The 19,608-nt window shown below is 40.0% G+C and overlaps 1 protein-coding gene across 1 annotated transcript in view; it reads right to left on the bottom strand.

Moving 5' to 3' along the window:
* Positions 1-19,608, bottom strand: part of LOC112119086 (dihydropyrimidine dehydrogenase [NADP(+)]) — a 601,635-nt gene that overhangs the window by 106,525 nt on the left and 475,502 nt on the right. The window contains exons 17-18 of the mRNA XM_024217640.3: positions 14,546-14,666; positions 11,466-11,585 (exon numbers count right to left, since the gene is read on the bottom strand). Of these exons, the coding sequence (XP_024073408.2) occupies positions 11,466-11,585; positions 14,546-14,666 (241 nt within the window). The remainder of the gene's footprint in view (positions 1-11,465; positions 11,586-14,545; positions 14,667-19,608) is intronic.

Here is a 19,608-nt window from a genome sequence, read left to right as displayed (position 1 = left end):
AACAAGTAAAGTGTATAAGCTCTATGGGAGACAATAAACCATTCTCATTAATTCTACCACAAGGTTTCATGTGGAACTCAAAGTCAGCAGCAAGGTCACCTGCAGGTCTGATAAAGTCAGCAGCAAAGGATCTTGTAATATCTACATCTGAATTCAACCACACCTAGACCTATCTCCTGGGCCAGCTCCTCCCTCTCCTTCTTACATCAAGGCTCAGTGAATTCTCAAACCCTGTCTCCTAGCATGGTTTCATCATCACCTGACAAAGGCTTGCAACGGTACATGGACAGCGAATACTTGCTGGCCACCTGATTAAGCTGAAACGACCACCCAAAATGCTCATCTAGGTCACCACATCATAGCACTGACACACCAGTCCCAGCCACTTACACATACTGATTCATAAGCAGTCCCTGCTCTTGTACCAAAAGCTTGGATCCTCCTGCATTGAAATATCTGCATGGCTGGGTTTTTTTTGTTTTTTTTTTGAATCTGCAAGAGTGACTCCTCCTTACTTCCAAATGCAATGTACCTCACTTCCAACTGCCTACACATACTGTGCATCTGTTTAACTGCTCCCTGTCCCCAAAGCTTAGGCCCACTTCCCAGTAGTGAAAATCCACCCCATAGAGGCTAACCCCCCGATTCTCCAATTGCACAGCAGTCCTTCACGCCTCCTCCTTTATTTTTCTCCCTCACTGTTGCCCCAGACAATCTGACCAGTCTGTATTCAATCTAAATCCTCCAGTCCTCACTATGTATTTGGACACAATTCCCATTGACTTAAGTGGGATACCAGGGGGAGTAAGGTGTGAAGGATTTGGCCTGAAGACTGGCATATACATACTATGTATCTTATGAGGTGCTGAGACTTGGTGCAAAACAAAAACTTTGCAACAGGCTTTACCAAAGCTTTTTACTATTTGAAATTTTGTATATTTTACGTTCACTGCCATATTAGAGTGAATGGAAAAATACTTACCGGTAAATATCAAGTGATTTTCCAAAAATAATAATTGTGCATAAGACACTTAAAACAGCTATGACATGTAGGATGGCCTCAAAAGTGAACTGCAATAGAAGTTTTATTTGATTTGTAACCTTCCTGCCAGGTGGAGTCGGCAGCAACAAGGGCTGGGTTCAATAACTAGGGGTTCCTTTTGACAGTGCAACACTGAACTGGCTCGAGCTCCCAACCAGTAATCTGGAAAAATTACACATGACCCTTCGGTGCCATTAAGAGGCAATACTTCCCCTCTCACAAGCACAGAATCTCTGTATGGAAAAGAAAACTTTTAATAAAAGAGGAAAGGAACCTGGCATTAAATGGGGAAAACACCACAAGCATGGCTTGAAAACACATGACCATTAGCAACCCCCCGCCCCCGAGTATATTGGGCAGTGTTCTTTTGCTCAGTCTCTCACCTTGTGGTGTGAAAGTCCAACAACAAATGTCCTTTTAACATGCTAGTCCCACTTCCTTCACTGCACGTGACTCACAGTTGTCCTTCGTCAGCATTGACCCAGAGTTCAGAGGTGCGTTTGCATGAGTTCACCTCCCACCATGGGCAGGCGGCATCAAGCAACCCTTCAGCTGCTGCTGCTGTGTCGTTTACTCTGCATCACTACCCACTGCCACCACTCCATGGTCACTCATTCTCACTCTGGCCACTTCGCCAGAAGCTCAGTGGTCGTTCACTTCATCACCGGCTGCTCCACCATCATTCACTACACCACCGGCCATTCCTCCACTGGCCACTCAACCATCATTCACTCTGCCATTGGCTGCTCTGTCGTTAGCCACTCCGCCTTCATTCATTCCACTGCCGGCTGCTCCATCATCATTCATTCCGCCATTGCCATCTCTACAGGGATGTCTTGAGGTCCCATCGCTTAACACAGCTCTCAGTGATTTCAGCTGTTAGTGGGGGAGCCTCACTGCTAATGCAGGTTGGGCAGTCTCTTTTACCAGAGACACTATTCCATAGAAGGCCTAATGCTTAGACCTGGTTATTAATGATTTCAGCTCTAGTGAGCCACAACAAAAGACTCTCAATTAAGTCTTAATCAGCTCTGTCATTACACAGTGAAGAAGGGGAGAGTCAAATGGTTTAGGGCCCTGAGGCAGAGCCCACACCACCAGATAGAAACACCTGTCCCCACCCTCCCTCATCTCCACTGGGCTTTGACACCCATACACCCTGCTTTGCAAGCACAGTTCAGTTGAGGGTGAACCCCTCAATCAGGGCATGCCAAGCATAGCTGTGCTCCCCTTGATGTACACAACACTTTATTACCCCTGCACCCAATAACAAAGGGCTGGTCTATACTTAGCCGCTAGTTCGGCGGCTGGAAATCGAACTTCCTGGTTCGATTTATCGCGTCTGGTCTGGACGTGATAAATCGAACCAGGAAGTGCTCGCCGTCGACTGCGGTACTCCAGCTCAACGAGAGGAGTACCGCGGAGTCGACGGGGGAGCCTGCCTGCCGCGTGTGGACCGCGTCTGAACCGCGGTAAGTTCGAAGTAAGGTATGTCGACTTCAGCTACGTTATTCACATAGCTGAAGTTGCGTACCTTACTTCGACTTGGGGGGTTAGTGTAGACCAGGCCAAAGTGATTTGCAATCCAACACCAACCAAAAGCGATCATTTGGGCAAGGCAGCTCCATCATGCTGCACACCTAGGCAGAGTGGGTGTGTCTATGCAAACAATCAGTTCCTGAAGTCTTCTCCCCCAGCTCATCACTAGCGAGCTCATTCAGACCCTACCTACAGATAGCTTTCAGCATTTTTACTAGTAAAAGAATTGATCCAAAATATTTTGAAGGATTTTTTGCATGTGCTTGTTTAAAATTAAAAGTGCCTCATAATCAAAAATGTAAGAGAGAGGTTAATTCTCCACTGGATCTGCTGTGCTTTCTCAGAATGTTAACCCTGCTGCCATAACCAATAGCAATAGTCCCAATCCTGTTCCTGGTACTGGGAGTAGAATTAGTTTCATACATAGCTGACAACAAAGTTCACATATCTTGTACATTCATGTCTATTAACCACTATAAGCAGTTTTGAAAAAAAAAATAAACCCAATCATATTTTCTTTATCCATTCATTTTCCCCTCCCCTTACTTCAACAGACGAGACTGGCAAATATTTGGAAAGATAAGGAGATTCACGCAAGAACCAGGATAAAGTTATACAATGTCATTGTGATGCCCACATTGTTCTCTGCTTCTGAAACTTGGCAAATGCTATTACAAAAGACTGGCCAACAGACTATAGAAAAAGAAAGCTGATGTGCTTTGGGCATGTGGTATAGATGTAAAAAAATTATATTTTCCTAGACAAGCCCTCTATATTGGATACTACTTTGTGGAAGACTGAAAAGAGGAGGACAACAGATGATATATCAGAAAACCATTAAGAAAGATGTCGCTCTCATGGAAGCAGACTTCAATGGAGCAAGAAATGTGGCACTAGACAGATGGAGGTGGAAACACTGGGTTGCCTCATGGTTCACAAGGCATGAAAACATCTAATAATAATAAAAAGATAATAATTTTCTTCAATAGACTAGTTATATCCATAAATTGTTCTTGCTAACTGCAGAGTGTAAAATGTTATAACTGTCTATGCTAATCACATCAAATGCTACGTTCTGTTTTATGAGGAAACCTGGTGCAACGTATTCCACTATTTTAACTGTATGCATTAACTCCCATTTCATTGATGCCATTTTGACCCAGATTAAAACTAAATGCATTATTGCACTGCATTGTTGGATAGAGTAGTTCATAGTCATTCTCTTTTCATACCATATATGAAAGTGTCTGAATAAAATGTATCATTTCAGCCAAATGACTCTTTAACGCTAGTCTTCACCTCTAGTAGGGGATACTACCATAATCAATATAACGTGGTACCTCAATGGATAACCGTTCATTTAAAAAAATCATTTGAAAATGAAATATTTTCACTGGAGACATTTTATATAAATTTTGATGTAAACAATGAAAACTACATGGTGTTCAACAACAGTAACATACACATTAATCTAATCATGTGTTATTAAAACGGCAGTGTATGACCAACTACTGTTGTTTGCTGCAACTTTAAAAAACTATCCTGAAAAGAATAGCAATAGTTAATGCTGATTGGATAGTTTTCTAGGGGTTTGGAAAAATACATTGCTTTTAATCTGAAAACAACACTGGACGTTTCTGTGTGATAGTTGGGGGATTCAAACCAACTAACAGATAAATTTGGTGAAGAATCTCATTCTAGTCATGCCCTCTTCTCCTAATTTCCCTTTTCACTGTTTTGTCTTCTTTGCCTGTTCCTCAGGGAACTGAGTGATTGATAGCCTAATCCAATGACTGTATTACAGCTGCCTCAACTTGGACTCTTTTCCTTATCATTAGCAGTTAGCCTATGGTTAAATTCACAGCTCACTGCTTGGTACAGCCCCTGAGATTTAAGGGTCTGGCCTTTAGAAAATATTTAACATAAAACTGAAATCTTGACATACTGAGAAATCAGTTCTCTGTAAGGCTTCTTTAATTAATCCAGTGTACTGTACCATTGTTCTATATGAGACTGTGACATGGTGAACTGCTGCTGAAACTCACCGCATTTTTTCCAATGATATAAGCCAAACTAACTTTGCTTTTAGAGTAAAGATTTTTTTATTAATTTCAAGTTTGGCATGAACTCTTTGAAACCAACAGAAGGAAGAAATATTGCCATATTTAAATGCTTTATCCAAAGACCTGTGCTTCACTCTTAATAGATGATTAGTTTAGTTCTTCAATGGATAAATTTAATTAGTTTTAAAAACATGTGTTATATTTATTAAATCTTTCAGTTTCTGTAAGTATACTAGAAAATATTAAAAGTGGAAAGAAAAAGATGCTCAGTTATGTGACCTTATCTGCAGAATAATACTTATTTTTAAAATGGCTATGGAAAGGATGTAGACCTTGATCTACGTTGTAAACCTTTGCCCTAGTTCCAGTCAGTCGATGAGCTGCAAGCTTCTATGAAAATGGCAGCTGAGTCCCAGATGAAAAATTATGCATCTCATAAACTGCTATTCTGCTGAAATGTCAAGCTACGGCAGGTCTGTACCTCAAACTCAGCACTTGGCATTTTCCTTCTGTCTGCTTTGTTGCCATGAAGCAAACATGAACAGTGAGGATTTGTGTAGGGCAGGTAGCAGGCGAGCTCACTGTCAAAAATCTATTATTAGGGCTCTGATCTCTTTTGCAACAGACCAGTGACGGCAGTACACTGAGAGAAATCAGGCTGCAGAAAAGACATAACAGAAAATAGAGAATTCTTTGTGAATCTGTACATAATATATGTAAATAAGTCTTTAATGGCTGAGCTACACTTAACAGAAATAATAACCCCAAATTAAAGCTCTAATATATATTTATTCTGTACTCCTGTTCTACACTGTTCTCTAAATACATTTTAATATATACTCTTTAACATGTTTCTCAATGTATATTTATGCTAACATAAGTGTATATACATATATTATTTATTTCCAATGATAGAGAGATTTCCATTAATGTCTATTGATCAAAATCACCACCATGCAGTCACTGAGAAAGATGTGATTATGAAAGTGAAAGCTCTTATTTTTTTCAGATTTTCTTTTAATGGTGTGTCATTGACTTAAAATAAAAAACAGCACTTATTATACATACAGCTTTCTCCCCTTCAATTGAATTTATACATTTAAATAGATTAGAATATATGTTCCTATTAATAATGCCAATTATTTCATAGAATATGTAACACCCTGTTAAAAGACACAATTGGTGTATCACAGTGATTTTCATAAAAAGAGACAGGTCCACTAAATTACTTGAAAGGTAACTAAAATTAAGTATCAATACTGAATTGTAACAATTATATGTTCTCACATCTGCTAACTGAACCTACTATAGATATGTTCCTTCCAAGATTTCCTGATGTCAGCCACAGTTCTTATGAGAAAAAATGTACTGTAAAGGTTCAACAAAGCTATAACTTTGTCATTCTCCCTTATACTGACACACACAAACATACATTTTAGTACACTATATTATAGTTACATAAAACAACATTACAGTAACCTTATAAAAATACTACAGTGTTCTATAGTAATGGCAATATCACTATTGTAAAATGGGTTCACGGCATTACTGTAGAACACTGCCAGAATGTTTATCACAGTAACATTAAGGGGAACATATTTAGCACATTGTGTAGGGATTTAGCTTTTTAACTACTTTTAACAGAAGTATTTTGCTGAAGTCCAGCACATGGTGTTACAAATTTATTGTTAAGGATCTGGCATGGGGGGTGGGGGAGGGGAAGAGACAGGAAGCCAGAGAACTCAAAAGTTAATTCTTAACCCACTCCATTTTGCCTATAACAGGTACTCTGTATTTTTATAAAAATAAAACACATCTGGAATATGTAAATACCATGTGAAAACTTATGGCAAAATTTCAGATTTTTTTTCTGTTTAAAGTTAAGTTTAAAAGGAAAAACACCTAACACCTCTAGTACCTATAAAACACACAATTTTCAAATTATTTACTATTTACATAGTAGACTGTAACATCTCTCTCAGAGCCAGCCATAACTATTTCTTGTGCAAATACATGTAATGAGAATTAACTTTAAAAAAAATATTTAATATTGCACATATACAGGAAGTACTAATAGTAAAATGCTTATTGAATGTCTTATAAAAGCAAACTGTAGTCCTGCAAGCACACATGATCAGCTTAATGCATGTGAGTAGTTTCAGATCTCAGTATTGTTCCCTTAATAGTTAGGAGAAACCAAATGGGAGGCTCTGACCCATACTGTTGCACTGTGTGAGGGAGTGGACAGCTACTGGGATCTCATTTAAGGAAGTGGATGAATTAGGGTTGCCAACTTTCCAATTGCAGAAAACCGAACATCCCTGCCCCGCCCCACGCTGCCTTTTCCCAAGTCCCCGCCGAACATCCATGCCCCACCCCTATTCCGAGGCACCCACCTCCGCTCACTCCATCCCCCGTCCCTCAGTCGCTCACTCTCCCCCATCCTTGCTCATTTTCCCCAGGCTAGGCAGTGGGTTGGGGTACAGGAGGGGGTGAGGGCTCTGGGGTGGGGCCAGAAATGAGGGATTCATTTCTGCGGGGGGCTCTGGTCTGGGAGAGGGGGTTAGAGTGCAGGTTCTGGCTGGGGGTGCAGGCTCTGGTGTGGGGATGGGGCTGAGGAGTTCGGAGTGTGTGGGGTTGCAGGTTCTGGGAGGGAGTTTGAGTGTGGGAGGGGGCTCATGGCTGGGGCAGGAGGTTGGGGTGTGGGAAGGGGTGAGGGGTGCAGGCCTTGGGGGGGAGTTTGGGTGCAAGAGGGAGTTCCAACCTGGGGCAGGGAGTTAGGGTGCAGAGTCCGGGTGGCGCTTACCTTAGGCAGCTCCCAGAAGCGGCCGGAAGGTCCAGCTCCTAGGCGGAGGCGCAGCCAAGTGGCTCTGCGCACTGCCCTCATCCACAGGTGCTGCCCCCACAGCTCTCATTGGCCAAGGCTCCCAGCCAATGGGAGCTGCGCAGCTGGTGCTTGGGGCGGGGGCTGCGCACGGAGCCCCTGTGGCCGCGCCTCTGCCTAGGAGCCAGAGGGAAATGCCGGCTGCTTCCAGGAGCCCCGTGAAGCCAGAGTAGGCAGGGAGCCTGCCTTAGCCCCACTGCACCACCAACTGGACTTTTAACGACCTGGTCAGTGGTGCTGACCGGAGTCGCCCGGATCCCTTTTCAACTGGGCGCTTCCAGTCAAAAACCAGATGCCTGGCAACCCTAGGATGAATATAATATTATTCCCTCCCTAAAGAGGTGGCACAGGAGACTATGGGTATACTGTGGCCTTAGAGCTGTGTTGTGGGTGCATAGCAGCAATGGTGCTTCACTGCAACCTGTGGGGGAAGGATTCTTTCCTCTTGAACTCCATAGACCTCTCCAGCATACAGCCCAGTTACTCTATTTCATCTGTGAGCTGGGTTTAGGATTTGACCGCCAAGGAGTAGTTTCCAGTGTCAAAGTAATCACATCAACAATACAGTACAATGAGAGAAACAACAATGCTTATTGATGTTCAGCAATTTAAAACAGGTTAAATAACACTTAAAACAGGAATCTATTTTCCCATTCAGCATCTGGGAAGTTAACACTGAATATAACAACTCCAATTTGAATTGTACTTTCAGAAGAACATTATTAAACTGCTGTCTCTGGAAAGAGATTTAAAAAGATGACAGAAGCACATCTCTGAGACTACCCTGTAATTCCAGGCAGTGAATTCTCTAAACAGCTGTTTTGATTGGCCTTTTTATTCCTTTTAAATAAATCAAAGGAAAATATTTTCCACACCCTAATTCTTTAATAGGAATTTAAAAATATAACTTCTTTCAAATGAGATCTTTCCCATGAAAGGGAGGGTAATTACAGCCCTTCCAGATGCAGTCACTTCTGTACAAAGCAGAGAAAGGGAGAGATAGCCAAATGGGAACAGTTCATAAAAGAAGTTTCTGTAGTTTATACCATGGTGAGGGCACATCCATAATCCTCTATATAGGAAGTCCATTTCTTGGGAAAGGCTTGAAGTGGAAAAGTCAGGCCACATCTGGATAAGGGCATTTACAGACTTTACCATTCACTCTGTAATGTAGGTTTTTATTAAACTTGTAAATGTATTATTTGGAGCTAATTCTATTAGAATAATGTATTTCATTCAGTAATACAAGAATAGTAAAATAGCAGAGAATGGAATGCTGCCCACCCTTAGGACAACTTCAGTGCTAGCATAGAAAACACAGCAACTGGACATATTACCTTACACTGTACATCCCTCCTGAGGGGAAACCCTTGATAAGAAGTACTACAAGTCCATTTCAAACTAGATGAAACAAAGCACCACATAATCTATTGCAGGGAAGAAGCATGTATTGGCAGGGAGATGATCTAGATGACCACAAGGTAGGACCTTTCCATCTCTAATATCTATGATCCAGACAGCTTCTCCACAACTAGTGTGTACATTCCAGTACAATGGGGATCTTTTAAAAAGACAGTAGCCACTCAAGTATTTTGCTTTTGTAAATCTTGTACAGAAAATGGGCCATATTCACCACTACCTTTGACTTACATCAAAGATAAATTTTAGCCCAAAAAGATGATCTGATGGTTTTTTCTACTTTTGAAAGAGCAACAAAAATCTATACGGCTGCATAGAATGTAAAAGAAAATAATATAAAGCAAGCCTATAGGCATGTAAATGGTCTTATCTCCATTTAACAGACAGGGAAACTAAAGCTTGGAAAGGTCAAGTGTCTGGTTTAGGGACACACACAACAGGACCTTGGTGAAGCTGCTAGGAATAGAACCCAAGACTTCTGCCTCCTAGTTTCTTGATCTAACAACTAGACATACTCCCTCTGTTCTTTATGTTCCTATTAAGACAGTTGGCTAGCTCTCTTCTGAATTATTTTTGCACTTTTATACATTTGTACATTATTAGGCCATGGTCCTGCAATTCACAGATGTATCACTATGTCTGTACATAGCACGCTTGACTTTATTGGAGCTCTATGGCATTCCTGCATACAGTGAGTTGGAGGATTGGGACCTTAGTGATGTTATTTATAGTCCAATTTATTTAATTGTCTACAGAAATGTACTCTCAAAATATACCCAAACTCAATGGGCTGGGTGCTTTTTTCCCCTTTCCTTTTTTTTTTAAAGACACTCAGGTTGGTGTTATGAGTGTAAGATTGCATCCCAAACCACCATCTTCTATTTCTTTTGATATATGTATAGCTTGAGAAATGAAAAAAAACACCCTTTTTATATGTATGTTTTTAAACTAAAAACCCAAACCTCTCCCAGGCTGGGATCTGTTATGATACCAAAAGTGAATTTTTATAGCAGAATTATAAATCAAGAAAATATAGAAATGCTGAGGAAACTCTTAGGTACAGCTGAGCATTCAGCTGCTGCTATAATTTACACAATATACATGTTTTAAATTTGTGACACAAAGGACACACTTTTCATAATGCTGTAATTTTATGGTTTTATTAGATTGACTTATGGTAGGAAGGAATATTCAGAAATTGCAGCTTAAATGAGAAAATGGGAATAGTGTTAGTTATATAAAATACTACTGTAATAGTTATTTTATTAATTTTTAATGCACAGCACCCACTGTGACCTCCTTTTTTCTTTTGCTGTCAACATGGCAGTCTGGAAAAATTGAAATGGGCTGACAGAAAGCCTAGTGAGTACTACAACCCTAACACTGTGTAACTGCTCTCTCTCTCTCTCTGCATCCTCCATTCTGCATATCAATAATATTTTAATGCCTTGTTTGACAGTCACTATGAAATAATCATTATACAATAAGCAGATTTTTTTTATCCTTGCACTGTAGTATAGAGGTGCCCTTAAAAACTTCTGGATGTTATTTAGTTATCCAAGGCAACAGGCAATTTACCACTGTATATGATTTGTACACATTAAAGTCAATTAAAAAATCCCAACCCATTGTATTTGCCCCTCTATGTTCTTGAAGTATAACATAACTACATAAAATAAAGCATTTTTTGTCTGTCCAATTTACTCCAAATAATTTTTTTGGACCAATTCAGTGGTGCTTTACTTGAACAGTGGGATGCTATTATGTTATGTATATTTACCACTTTCTCTATCACCATGGAAACTAATCTTCATACCAGTACAGTCAAGAAGCTCACAGCATTGTCTTTGCAGGACTTTGTCACAGTGACAGCATGCACAGGGTCAACAGATTAATACATTAGTGAGGATAGGCAATGAATTAGAGTATAAAACTTTTTGTTGCTGGTTTTAAAATCATATCCTGAATCATCACACTGAAATACCATATATACAAGTATAAATATTACAAAGAAAAAGGATATATAATATGCATATATTTACTAAAGGTGATACATTGTTTTTATCATGGTGGAAAGAAAATAAAAGGATTTATCGTACGTGGATTTCAGTGTGGTAGGAGAAAGGTTCAGCCTACAATACACATACTGCACTTGGAATGTTTATATTTTCCCCTTACAATGCCCTTTCATTAGCCTCTGTCTAACATGTGGCCTGACAATTGTGACAGAATGAAAAATTCTAGGAAAACTGTGGGTCACAAGAGAAGAGATTTTCCTCCTTCTCTAGTGACCCTATCACAGTGTTCTGTTGCAGTGTTTTACCATTAAGGAAAGGGCAACACAAGAGTCTTCACACTCAATCTGTTCCATCTGTCATGACTATTAGAAACATTGACCATCAGTGAGCTTTAAGAACTCAGCACTACTGCAGACATGATATTCTAGCCCACTACAAGGACCTCCCGATGTTTTGTCAGCCTCCAAGGAAGCATTATGGATCAAAAAGACATCACTTACCAGACACGCCACCATACGTGGTCTTCTTTTCTCTACCAACTGCAGGCCAAGGTGTGCAGTCTGCGTTTAGTCCCATCAGTCCTGACACAGTGTTCATGGCTGTAACACCATCTGCACCACCTGTGAAAGAAATAACATTCACTTTTTGTTAAACATCCTGTACAAGTACAACAGAGGAAAATAAATATAGAAACAGTAAAGTTGTTAGATATTTAGACCCAGAGGCTCTGAGGCCAAAGAGCACAGTGCAAATCAGGAGGAGGTATGAAAGGGGGCTTTAAAAAACCAATCCTGGGTTGGCTAGCTAGTCCCCTAGAAAAAGTAAGACCAGCCTGAAGGAAACTTGCATCAGTTGCAAGGGCCCTAAGGGGCTGATATGGCAGCTGAGCATAGGGGCTCCTAAGACCGATCTCTCTTGTCCTTGGCCATGCTCCTTTCGCTGGGTGAGACATAGGATTTGCCACACTAGCTCTACAGCTCTGGAGATCCCCCTGCATTCTCATGATTGGTTATACTGGCTAATGGACCATATTGTGCTAGTGGATCTGGACCTTACTCTTATTACACATTGTGAATATGGAGGTTACTCACCTGTAACTGGATTTTCTTAGAGATATGTGGTCCATGTGCCCGAGTCTGGAACTTCTAACAAGCAGTGTTTGTTGGCCCAGACATGCGCAGTAATTCATCTCATGCTCTAGATTAAGGGCATAAGAGGAAACATGGGCCAGTGCCCCTATAGTTTCTCCTCTTATCGCAAATCCAGAAGGATTTGAAGCAGAGGGGATGGAGGGCAGGTAGTGGAATACAGATATGGACCACACAATTTGAAGAACTTCTAGTTACAGGTAAGTAAACTCCATTTCTTCTTTGGGTGCTGGTCCCTATCTGTATTCCACATATGAGCGATAGACAAGCTGTATTCAGATTTGAGGGGGGTGTGAGGATGCTGGCGAAAAAGATGCTTGAAGTACTGCAGTTCCCACAGCTGCATCCATGGTGGAAGCTTGAACTAGCACCTAATGTTTAGTGAAAGTCTGAATGGAACTCCAGGTAGCCGCCCTGCATATGTCCAGCAATGGTAATTCCTGCAGTGATGCTATAGAGGCAGATTATGCTCTGGTGGAATGTGCCTTTACTCTGCCAGGTGGAGGGATCTGAGCTAATTGTAGCACATGATGATGCACCCAGAAATCCATTTGGAGATCCTCTGTGAGGATACAGCTTGTCCTCACAACCTCTCTGCTATGGTGAGAAATAGACTAGGAAACTTTCTGAGAGATTTGGTCTTCTGCAGATAAATTAATAAGGTGTGTCTGATGCGGAGAGAATGGAGCTTCTTCCCCTTAACAAAGGCATGGGGTTTCAGAAGAAAATGGGTAAGTGAACAGCTTAGTTGACATGAAATCCTGAAATAACATCGAATAGGAATTTAGGATGCAATCGAAGAAAGACTTTTTTCTTGTGAAAAACAGTATATGGGTTTACCATGAGATGGCCCTACAGTGAGCTAATGGAAAGACCTGAGATCTTTGAAAACTGAAGGTTATCCTAAATGAGTGGGATACCTGAAGACTTTTGAGACGGCTGCCTGGCTGCCTACTATGAGTCCATGTTTCCTTGTAGTTAGGTAGCAGGTTCTAGTTGAGATGTTCCTACAAGACTTGATAGTCAGTGATATGGAACTGTAAGCTCATAAAAGAAAAGATCTTGCTCCCTAAAAGGCCCCACCTCTTTAAGGCCTTATCAGCTGGAGTTGTCTTTGGATCCTGTAACTTTGCTCTCCGCTGGCTGCATGTACCACCAGGGAGTTGGATGCTAGGTGGGAGAAGAGAAATTCAGCATCTTTGATGGAGATGAAATAGTGCCTGTTGGCCCTCTTAGGCATATTGGCACATGAGGCTGAGGTGTGCCAGACCTTACAATAGCCTTGTTAAACAGGAGCACCACCTTGCTCTGACTTATAGGCTGCAGAATATCTAAGAGCCAATGTTGGACGTCTTGAACCTCCTCCAATGGTATGTGGAGGTCTTTGGAAATGTGGATGTACAGGGGGATCTCCCTGGCTCGAAACACAGTGAGGCCTCAGAGCCTTCTCCATAAGGTATTTTCTTAATCTACGCTCATGAGTTTACAATGGAAAAGAGTGACATATGCTGCACTTTGCAGCAATATTCATCTCCCCAGACAGTAGAGACAATGTTGGTGCTTGTCGTTCACCGAAAAGGAGCAGAGGGAGGAGACACAGTTCTTGAACCTTGGGACTCCAGGCACATCCCAGACTCTTAGAACAAACACTATCTATACTAATTATACTAAGAACTCTAACTATGCTAATATGAACTATAAGCTATTTACAAATTTATTTGCAGAGTAATAATAGTAAAAGCTGGAAAAACCCATGGACGCAGGGATTCTGATTCAGACCATGTGGCAGTAAGAAGGAACTAGAGAGGTATTGGTTTGCACTGCCTCTTATGACCTCGATTTGAAGCATGGTTACTGCGTAAATGCAGGCCAAAGGACACTGCTTGCTAGAAATTCTGGACTTGGGTGCATGGCATGCATGCACACACCCATGTGTGGAATACACATAGGGACCAGAACTCAATGAAGAAATTACGGTTACATAAAGAGAAATGCAGTGAAACTATTAAGTGAGCCTAACTGACTGAGTCTGTTATCTGTTTGGACAAATAGTATTTACCAGGATGTAGCATTCTGAAAACTGAAAAAATGGATATAAAACCCCCATAAAATTTGGTCTTACTCCAAAATGCTACATCATGGTAAATAAATTTTGGCCATATTATACATATAAAATCATGATTTTATATCTCTATATCTATATCACCAACTGCTCTTTCTAGATAGATAGATGTTTACAGTATTCACTTTATATGTTAATAAACATAATAGAGCAAAATTGTATAGACAACCTTTAATAGCAAGCACTATGCTTACTCTAAATATTTTAAACAATCTGTTTCATACTAGCTTTTATTAATATTTGTTACTGCTTTGAGCAATAAAGCTGCAAATCAATATAATTGTATAGTACATGCATTTGAGTTTGTTACCTTCCTGGGCAGCCACTGCAATATTCACAATATCAGTGACATTTGGGGTCAGCTTTGCAAAGAAAGGAATCTGAACAGCTTGTCTAACCCAGCGACAGATGTTTCGGACTAGCTCTGGATTCTGTTCAAATAGGGAAGATAAATATAGGACATATTTAATAAAAGTAGTATGATTTAAACGTATAGATATGCAATAGCAAAACTTTCTGACAATCTGCTGTACTGTGGTTTTTTGCAACTTCACAATTGCATCTTGTCTCATTAGTTAACTTAGGTTAACACAGTAGAAGTGAACTGAAAATCCATTACAAAGGAGTTAGATCACATAAAACAAAGAAAAAGAAATCTTTACCAAGAGACAAAGATACCATAGAATGTTCACTTGCCAATGGGATAAAATAAAACTTCAGGCAACAAGGAATTTATTTAACCCATTATTATAAAAATTATCTTTTTGCTATATTGTGTCTCATTCCATGTAAATAATCACTGTTCTATGAAATAACACCATCCTGAACCTTCCTGCCCTTATGCATTTCAGATTTCTACACACTCCATTAACTCAGAATATAGATCAGGATGGCAAAAAGTTTAATGAAAAATCAGAATCTTTTCTTTTAAAGCTAGAAATAGAAATCTTCATGCTTTGGCTTCTTATGCTTGCCAGGCTCATTTCAGTGGCACTAGTGTTCTTTGATTCTGGCCTATGCAATAAGTGCAGGTGGGTGTTTCATTTTTAAATATAACATTTAGTACAAGCTTTTTCCCCTGACACTTACTGATAATGCTTTTTAATAAGTTACCCTAAAATTTGGAACTCATTATTGACTTTGCTAATCTGATTCAGGTGTGTTAAAATGTTTTCAGAAAAACTAAAAGGTGCTATTACAAGATGCAGTATAAACTTGTTACCTGTGGATAGTTTAATTGCAACCCTGGCTATTGTTTACATACACTAATTCTTTATCTTCGGCACAGATCCTGAAATCTGCCATACATAAAAAGATGCTTCTCATTTGGATATTAATTGCAACAGATATCCAACATTGTCATTGCTATGAAAATATGATGTGCTTAAGACGAGGCTACATTATAAAGTTCAGTTGATTTTGAAGATGCCAGTTTAACAAATCTTGGCCTCCTGCATAGGAAAAATTTGCCATTGCTTTTTTCATTTGACCTTGAACAATTAAATATAAACATTAAAACAATATATACAGCGCATCTACACAGCATACAATGACTTTTCATGAACAGAAAAATCATGAGACTCTGCAAATTCCAACTAATAAAAACGGTGATTTACCCTGTACATGCAACTTTCATGCAATATTTATAACAGCTGCATTGGATTATGAAAGCAGTTGCATCTTTGTGAGTTTCATTTCTCAGTTATAAATTTCCTTGGGCCCAGTAAAGAAAGAGAACCTCTAGAAGGATGATGTTAATTCTTTCCCATCGACATTCTGACAATAATGTAAAAGATGTTTGCACTATATAACTCATAATCATGGCCTATTAGCGCTTGCCATGCTACCATAAAAGTACTGTCTCACTCCAACACACTTAAGCTTTTAAATGTATATCAGTCCTTTTAATTCACCTTGAACAGATCGTTACATCCATGTTTACCTCATCCTCATCCTAGCCATTAAAATTTGCTAGTGTGTTTTTTGTAATAAATATTCATGTCACCTTCTTTTAGTTAACCCGGGCTTTTCATAAGGTGCAAAATAAGAATAGTTACATGCTACCCCAATGTCTAGATTTAGAGGTTAGAATTTGAATTATTACTATTAGACCTGCAGCATCAAACATCCACCCTACATGGCCTGATTAATAAATGCCACTAAAATGCATCAAATACTCAGATTCCAGAATCAAAATTTTCATTAAAAAAAACCTGTTGTTGTAAAGATAGCCTTCCAAATGAACTGTGCGTAAATTGATACCCTCTTGTCTTTCTGAGTCTGCTGATAGCTTGAAACATTAGTTCTGTATACTCCCCATCCCTTGGTATGGCGTGAGGATGTTGAACCTAAATTCCAGTAATGACACTTTGGTGTTAGCATTAATAATTTTATTAATGGAAAATGGAAGGGGGTAGCAGCAAAGCCCATGAAGACCAGGAACTGAGAGTTACTTCAGGGAAGGAAATACAGATGGGAGAAAAGAGGAGTCATAGAAAACAAAGAAGAGGAAGAAATAAGAGAAAGAAAGATGGGAAAAGAAGAGGAACAAAGTGGAGATATAGTGGTAGTTCTCACAGTAAGGATGTTTAATCAAGGGAGTGGAGGAGATGTGGCTTGAGTAACAGGAATAGGATCAAAAGAAAAAATATTTTATGACCACAGGTTCTTCTTACAGCCAGACAAATGCATTTTGGGAACATCTGGAAGACAATTCATATACATTTGCCATTTTAAAATGAGACGATATTTGTCAGAAAACTAGAAGCCACAACAGAAAATTTCCCAGGAATTTCAGAAAGAAACTGTACTGTTCAATACAGTACATTAGCTAATCTTGCCTAATTACAATTACATAAAATGGACCAAACTACAGTCTTCACTCAGTCCTTAATTACTTTAATGGAAGCAGTTTTGCCTGTATAAAGACAGGGTAAGGACTGAAGGATTTGGGCCACTGCAGTTACAGAAAGTGCAGAGTGTGACTCTTCTGCCAGCCAAAATCCTGAATGTGGTTACTCAGTAATGCATACTTATTTAGAAATACAGAAACTGCCACACTGGATCATGCCAGTGATTCATCTAAATGCATAATCCTGTCTCTGATAACGGGCAATTGCAGATGCTTCAGAGAAAGATTCAAGACACCATATAGGAGATCTGCTTACGAGGACCTTTCTTCCCAACTCTTATCAATTACAAGCTGTCTTATGCCCTGTAGTGCAAGGTGTTAGTTACATTAGGTAAGATAAAAACATTTTAAAGTCTGTCAATATCATCTATATTAATCTCTAATTCTTTTTTGAATACCACAAAGCTCTTCCATTAAGGATATATTATGGCAATGAGTTTTACAGGTTAATCCTGCAGTTTGTAAAAAAAAAATAAAAGTCCTTTTAACAGTTTTACATTTTGTCTTTCAATTTCATTGTGTCCCTTCTCCTTATATTATTCTTATTATGGACAAGTTAAGCTGGTTTTGGAATTAGCACTTATCATGGTTACAGGAAGAGCTGCGTATTACACAGGTTTTGCTATCTTCAGCCTTCTCAGTTTGAACCACACAGTCCTACCACTCCAGGACTGGGTCTCTGGGCCGCAGCCCCCACTTACCAACCCTGATGCACAACAGGACCAACTGTGCTTGGCACCTGTTAACACTTCTCCTCCAGGAGGACTTGGTGACAGTGGCTGATTAAAGTGACTGAAAACCAGCTCCTTCAAAAACCACAGCATTATCTATTCACCCCAAAAGTCAATAGCACTCAGAGCATAGGGTAAAAACAATAAAGGTTTGTATGCATATTTCCCCTCATCTAAATCTTAATCTTTCCTTGTGGGCTTTGTAAATTCCATTCAGCCCCGTTATCTCCATCTCTAGGTTGAGAGAAACAGACTTGCACTCTGAATTCTTTCCCTCCTCATTGTTTCCCTTCAGGGCAGCTGCTGACAGCCCACTCAACCCTCTCCTCTTCCCTAGGCTTAGCATATTTAAGATTTGGCATCTCCTATATTCCTTCGTTTGGCCTAGGAAGAGTAAACTTTGCCAGCCTAGTTGGAGCCAGGCCAGGAGTATTCCCCAACTAAGCTTCCCCATTGTTCCCCCACAAAGGCATTCTCTATAATAGTACTTATCTTTGCCATTTCTTCATTTCTATCACTTGCTGCCTCCTTTGATTTAACTTTATGCAGCCAGGCGGGATAATATCACACAGGTAAACTAAGGTGCATGTGATATTTATAAAAAATAATGCATATAACTCCCTCAATCTGGATAGTAAATAAGTTTCACTAAGTAGTGTGGATACCTTTAGGACAAGGAAGAATGGCTTGTATAGTGCAACATAGGGAAACAGCAAGATGGAGCTAGAGAAAGTGAGACTTAATATAACCAGGACCCCTCTCCCCCCTTCAGAGCTCCACGGATGGAGTGCTTGCAAGACTGGGCCATTACATTTTAATTTTAGAAATTTATTCACCTAACTCTACAAAACTCAACAATCTACCATGGAGAGTGTCAGCAAGGAAGCTCAGAGTGGGCCCATCACATCTAAGACACTCCCTCTCTTCTAGTGACTTCCACTAAGCACCACACAATAAAGAGACTCTGTTTTTGGCCTTGCTTTGTTGTGCCTGTTAGAGGTGAATAGGGGGTACTGCAGTAACTCCCATACCTTTGTTGGGTGGGGGGAGACAGGATTAGGATCCATATAGGGAAACTTGGGAGATGGAGGCATACTCATTTCCCTAGACTCCCCCTTCATTCAAGCAGCTCCAAGACAGCTGCTCACAGAGAAGATCTGGGTTTTCTTTGATCTCTCTTCCACTGTGCACCAAGCCGACAGGATTTGTTGGTCCAGTGTGTAGCCAGTTCACATAATGTATGTGGCTACCACACTTCTTGCCTTCAGATAAACCAGGGTTAGGATCTAGCCTTTAGAAGACTGGGATTTTAAGAATTACCATTTTAAAGTTTCATGGTATCTGTGTTTGATGATTCACTCTCTTGCCCTTGCTTCCAACATTTCATACGAAAAGCAAAGGGGTTCACTTTAAAGCTTTGCAAATTGATGTCTTCAGGGTCTCTTTCCAGTATCCAAGCTCTGCTTTTCAGATTACTATTCCTCTGTTCCATGTGATATACAAAAAAGTAATCGCTTCTCCTCCCACCTCTGGGATGTCCAAAATTACCTTCATAAAACGGAATCCGCCTAAATTTCATAGTACCTAATTACAGAGTTGCAATTAATCACTACAGAAAAAGAGACATCATTTGTGAATTCCACAGCTAATCTTATTGTATCCTCTTATCCTAGCAAGGGGCTTTTTAGTTTATGCACTTGTCCCATTTCAAACTTAATTAAAACAAACAAT

This window comes from Terrapene carolina, unplaced genomic scaffold (assembly GCF_002925995.2).
Source record: "Terrapene carolina triunguis isolate 2854851 unplaced genomic scaffold, T_m_triunguis-2.0 Scaffold211, whole genome shotgun sequence".
Classification (NCBI taxonomy): domain Eukaryota; kingdom Metazoa; phylum Chordata; order Testudines; family Emydidae; genus Terrapene; species Terrapene triunguis.
Note: the sequence above shows the minus strand (reverse complement) of the source record. Positions and strands in the feature narration are given on the sequence as shown.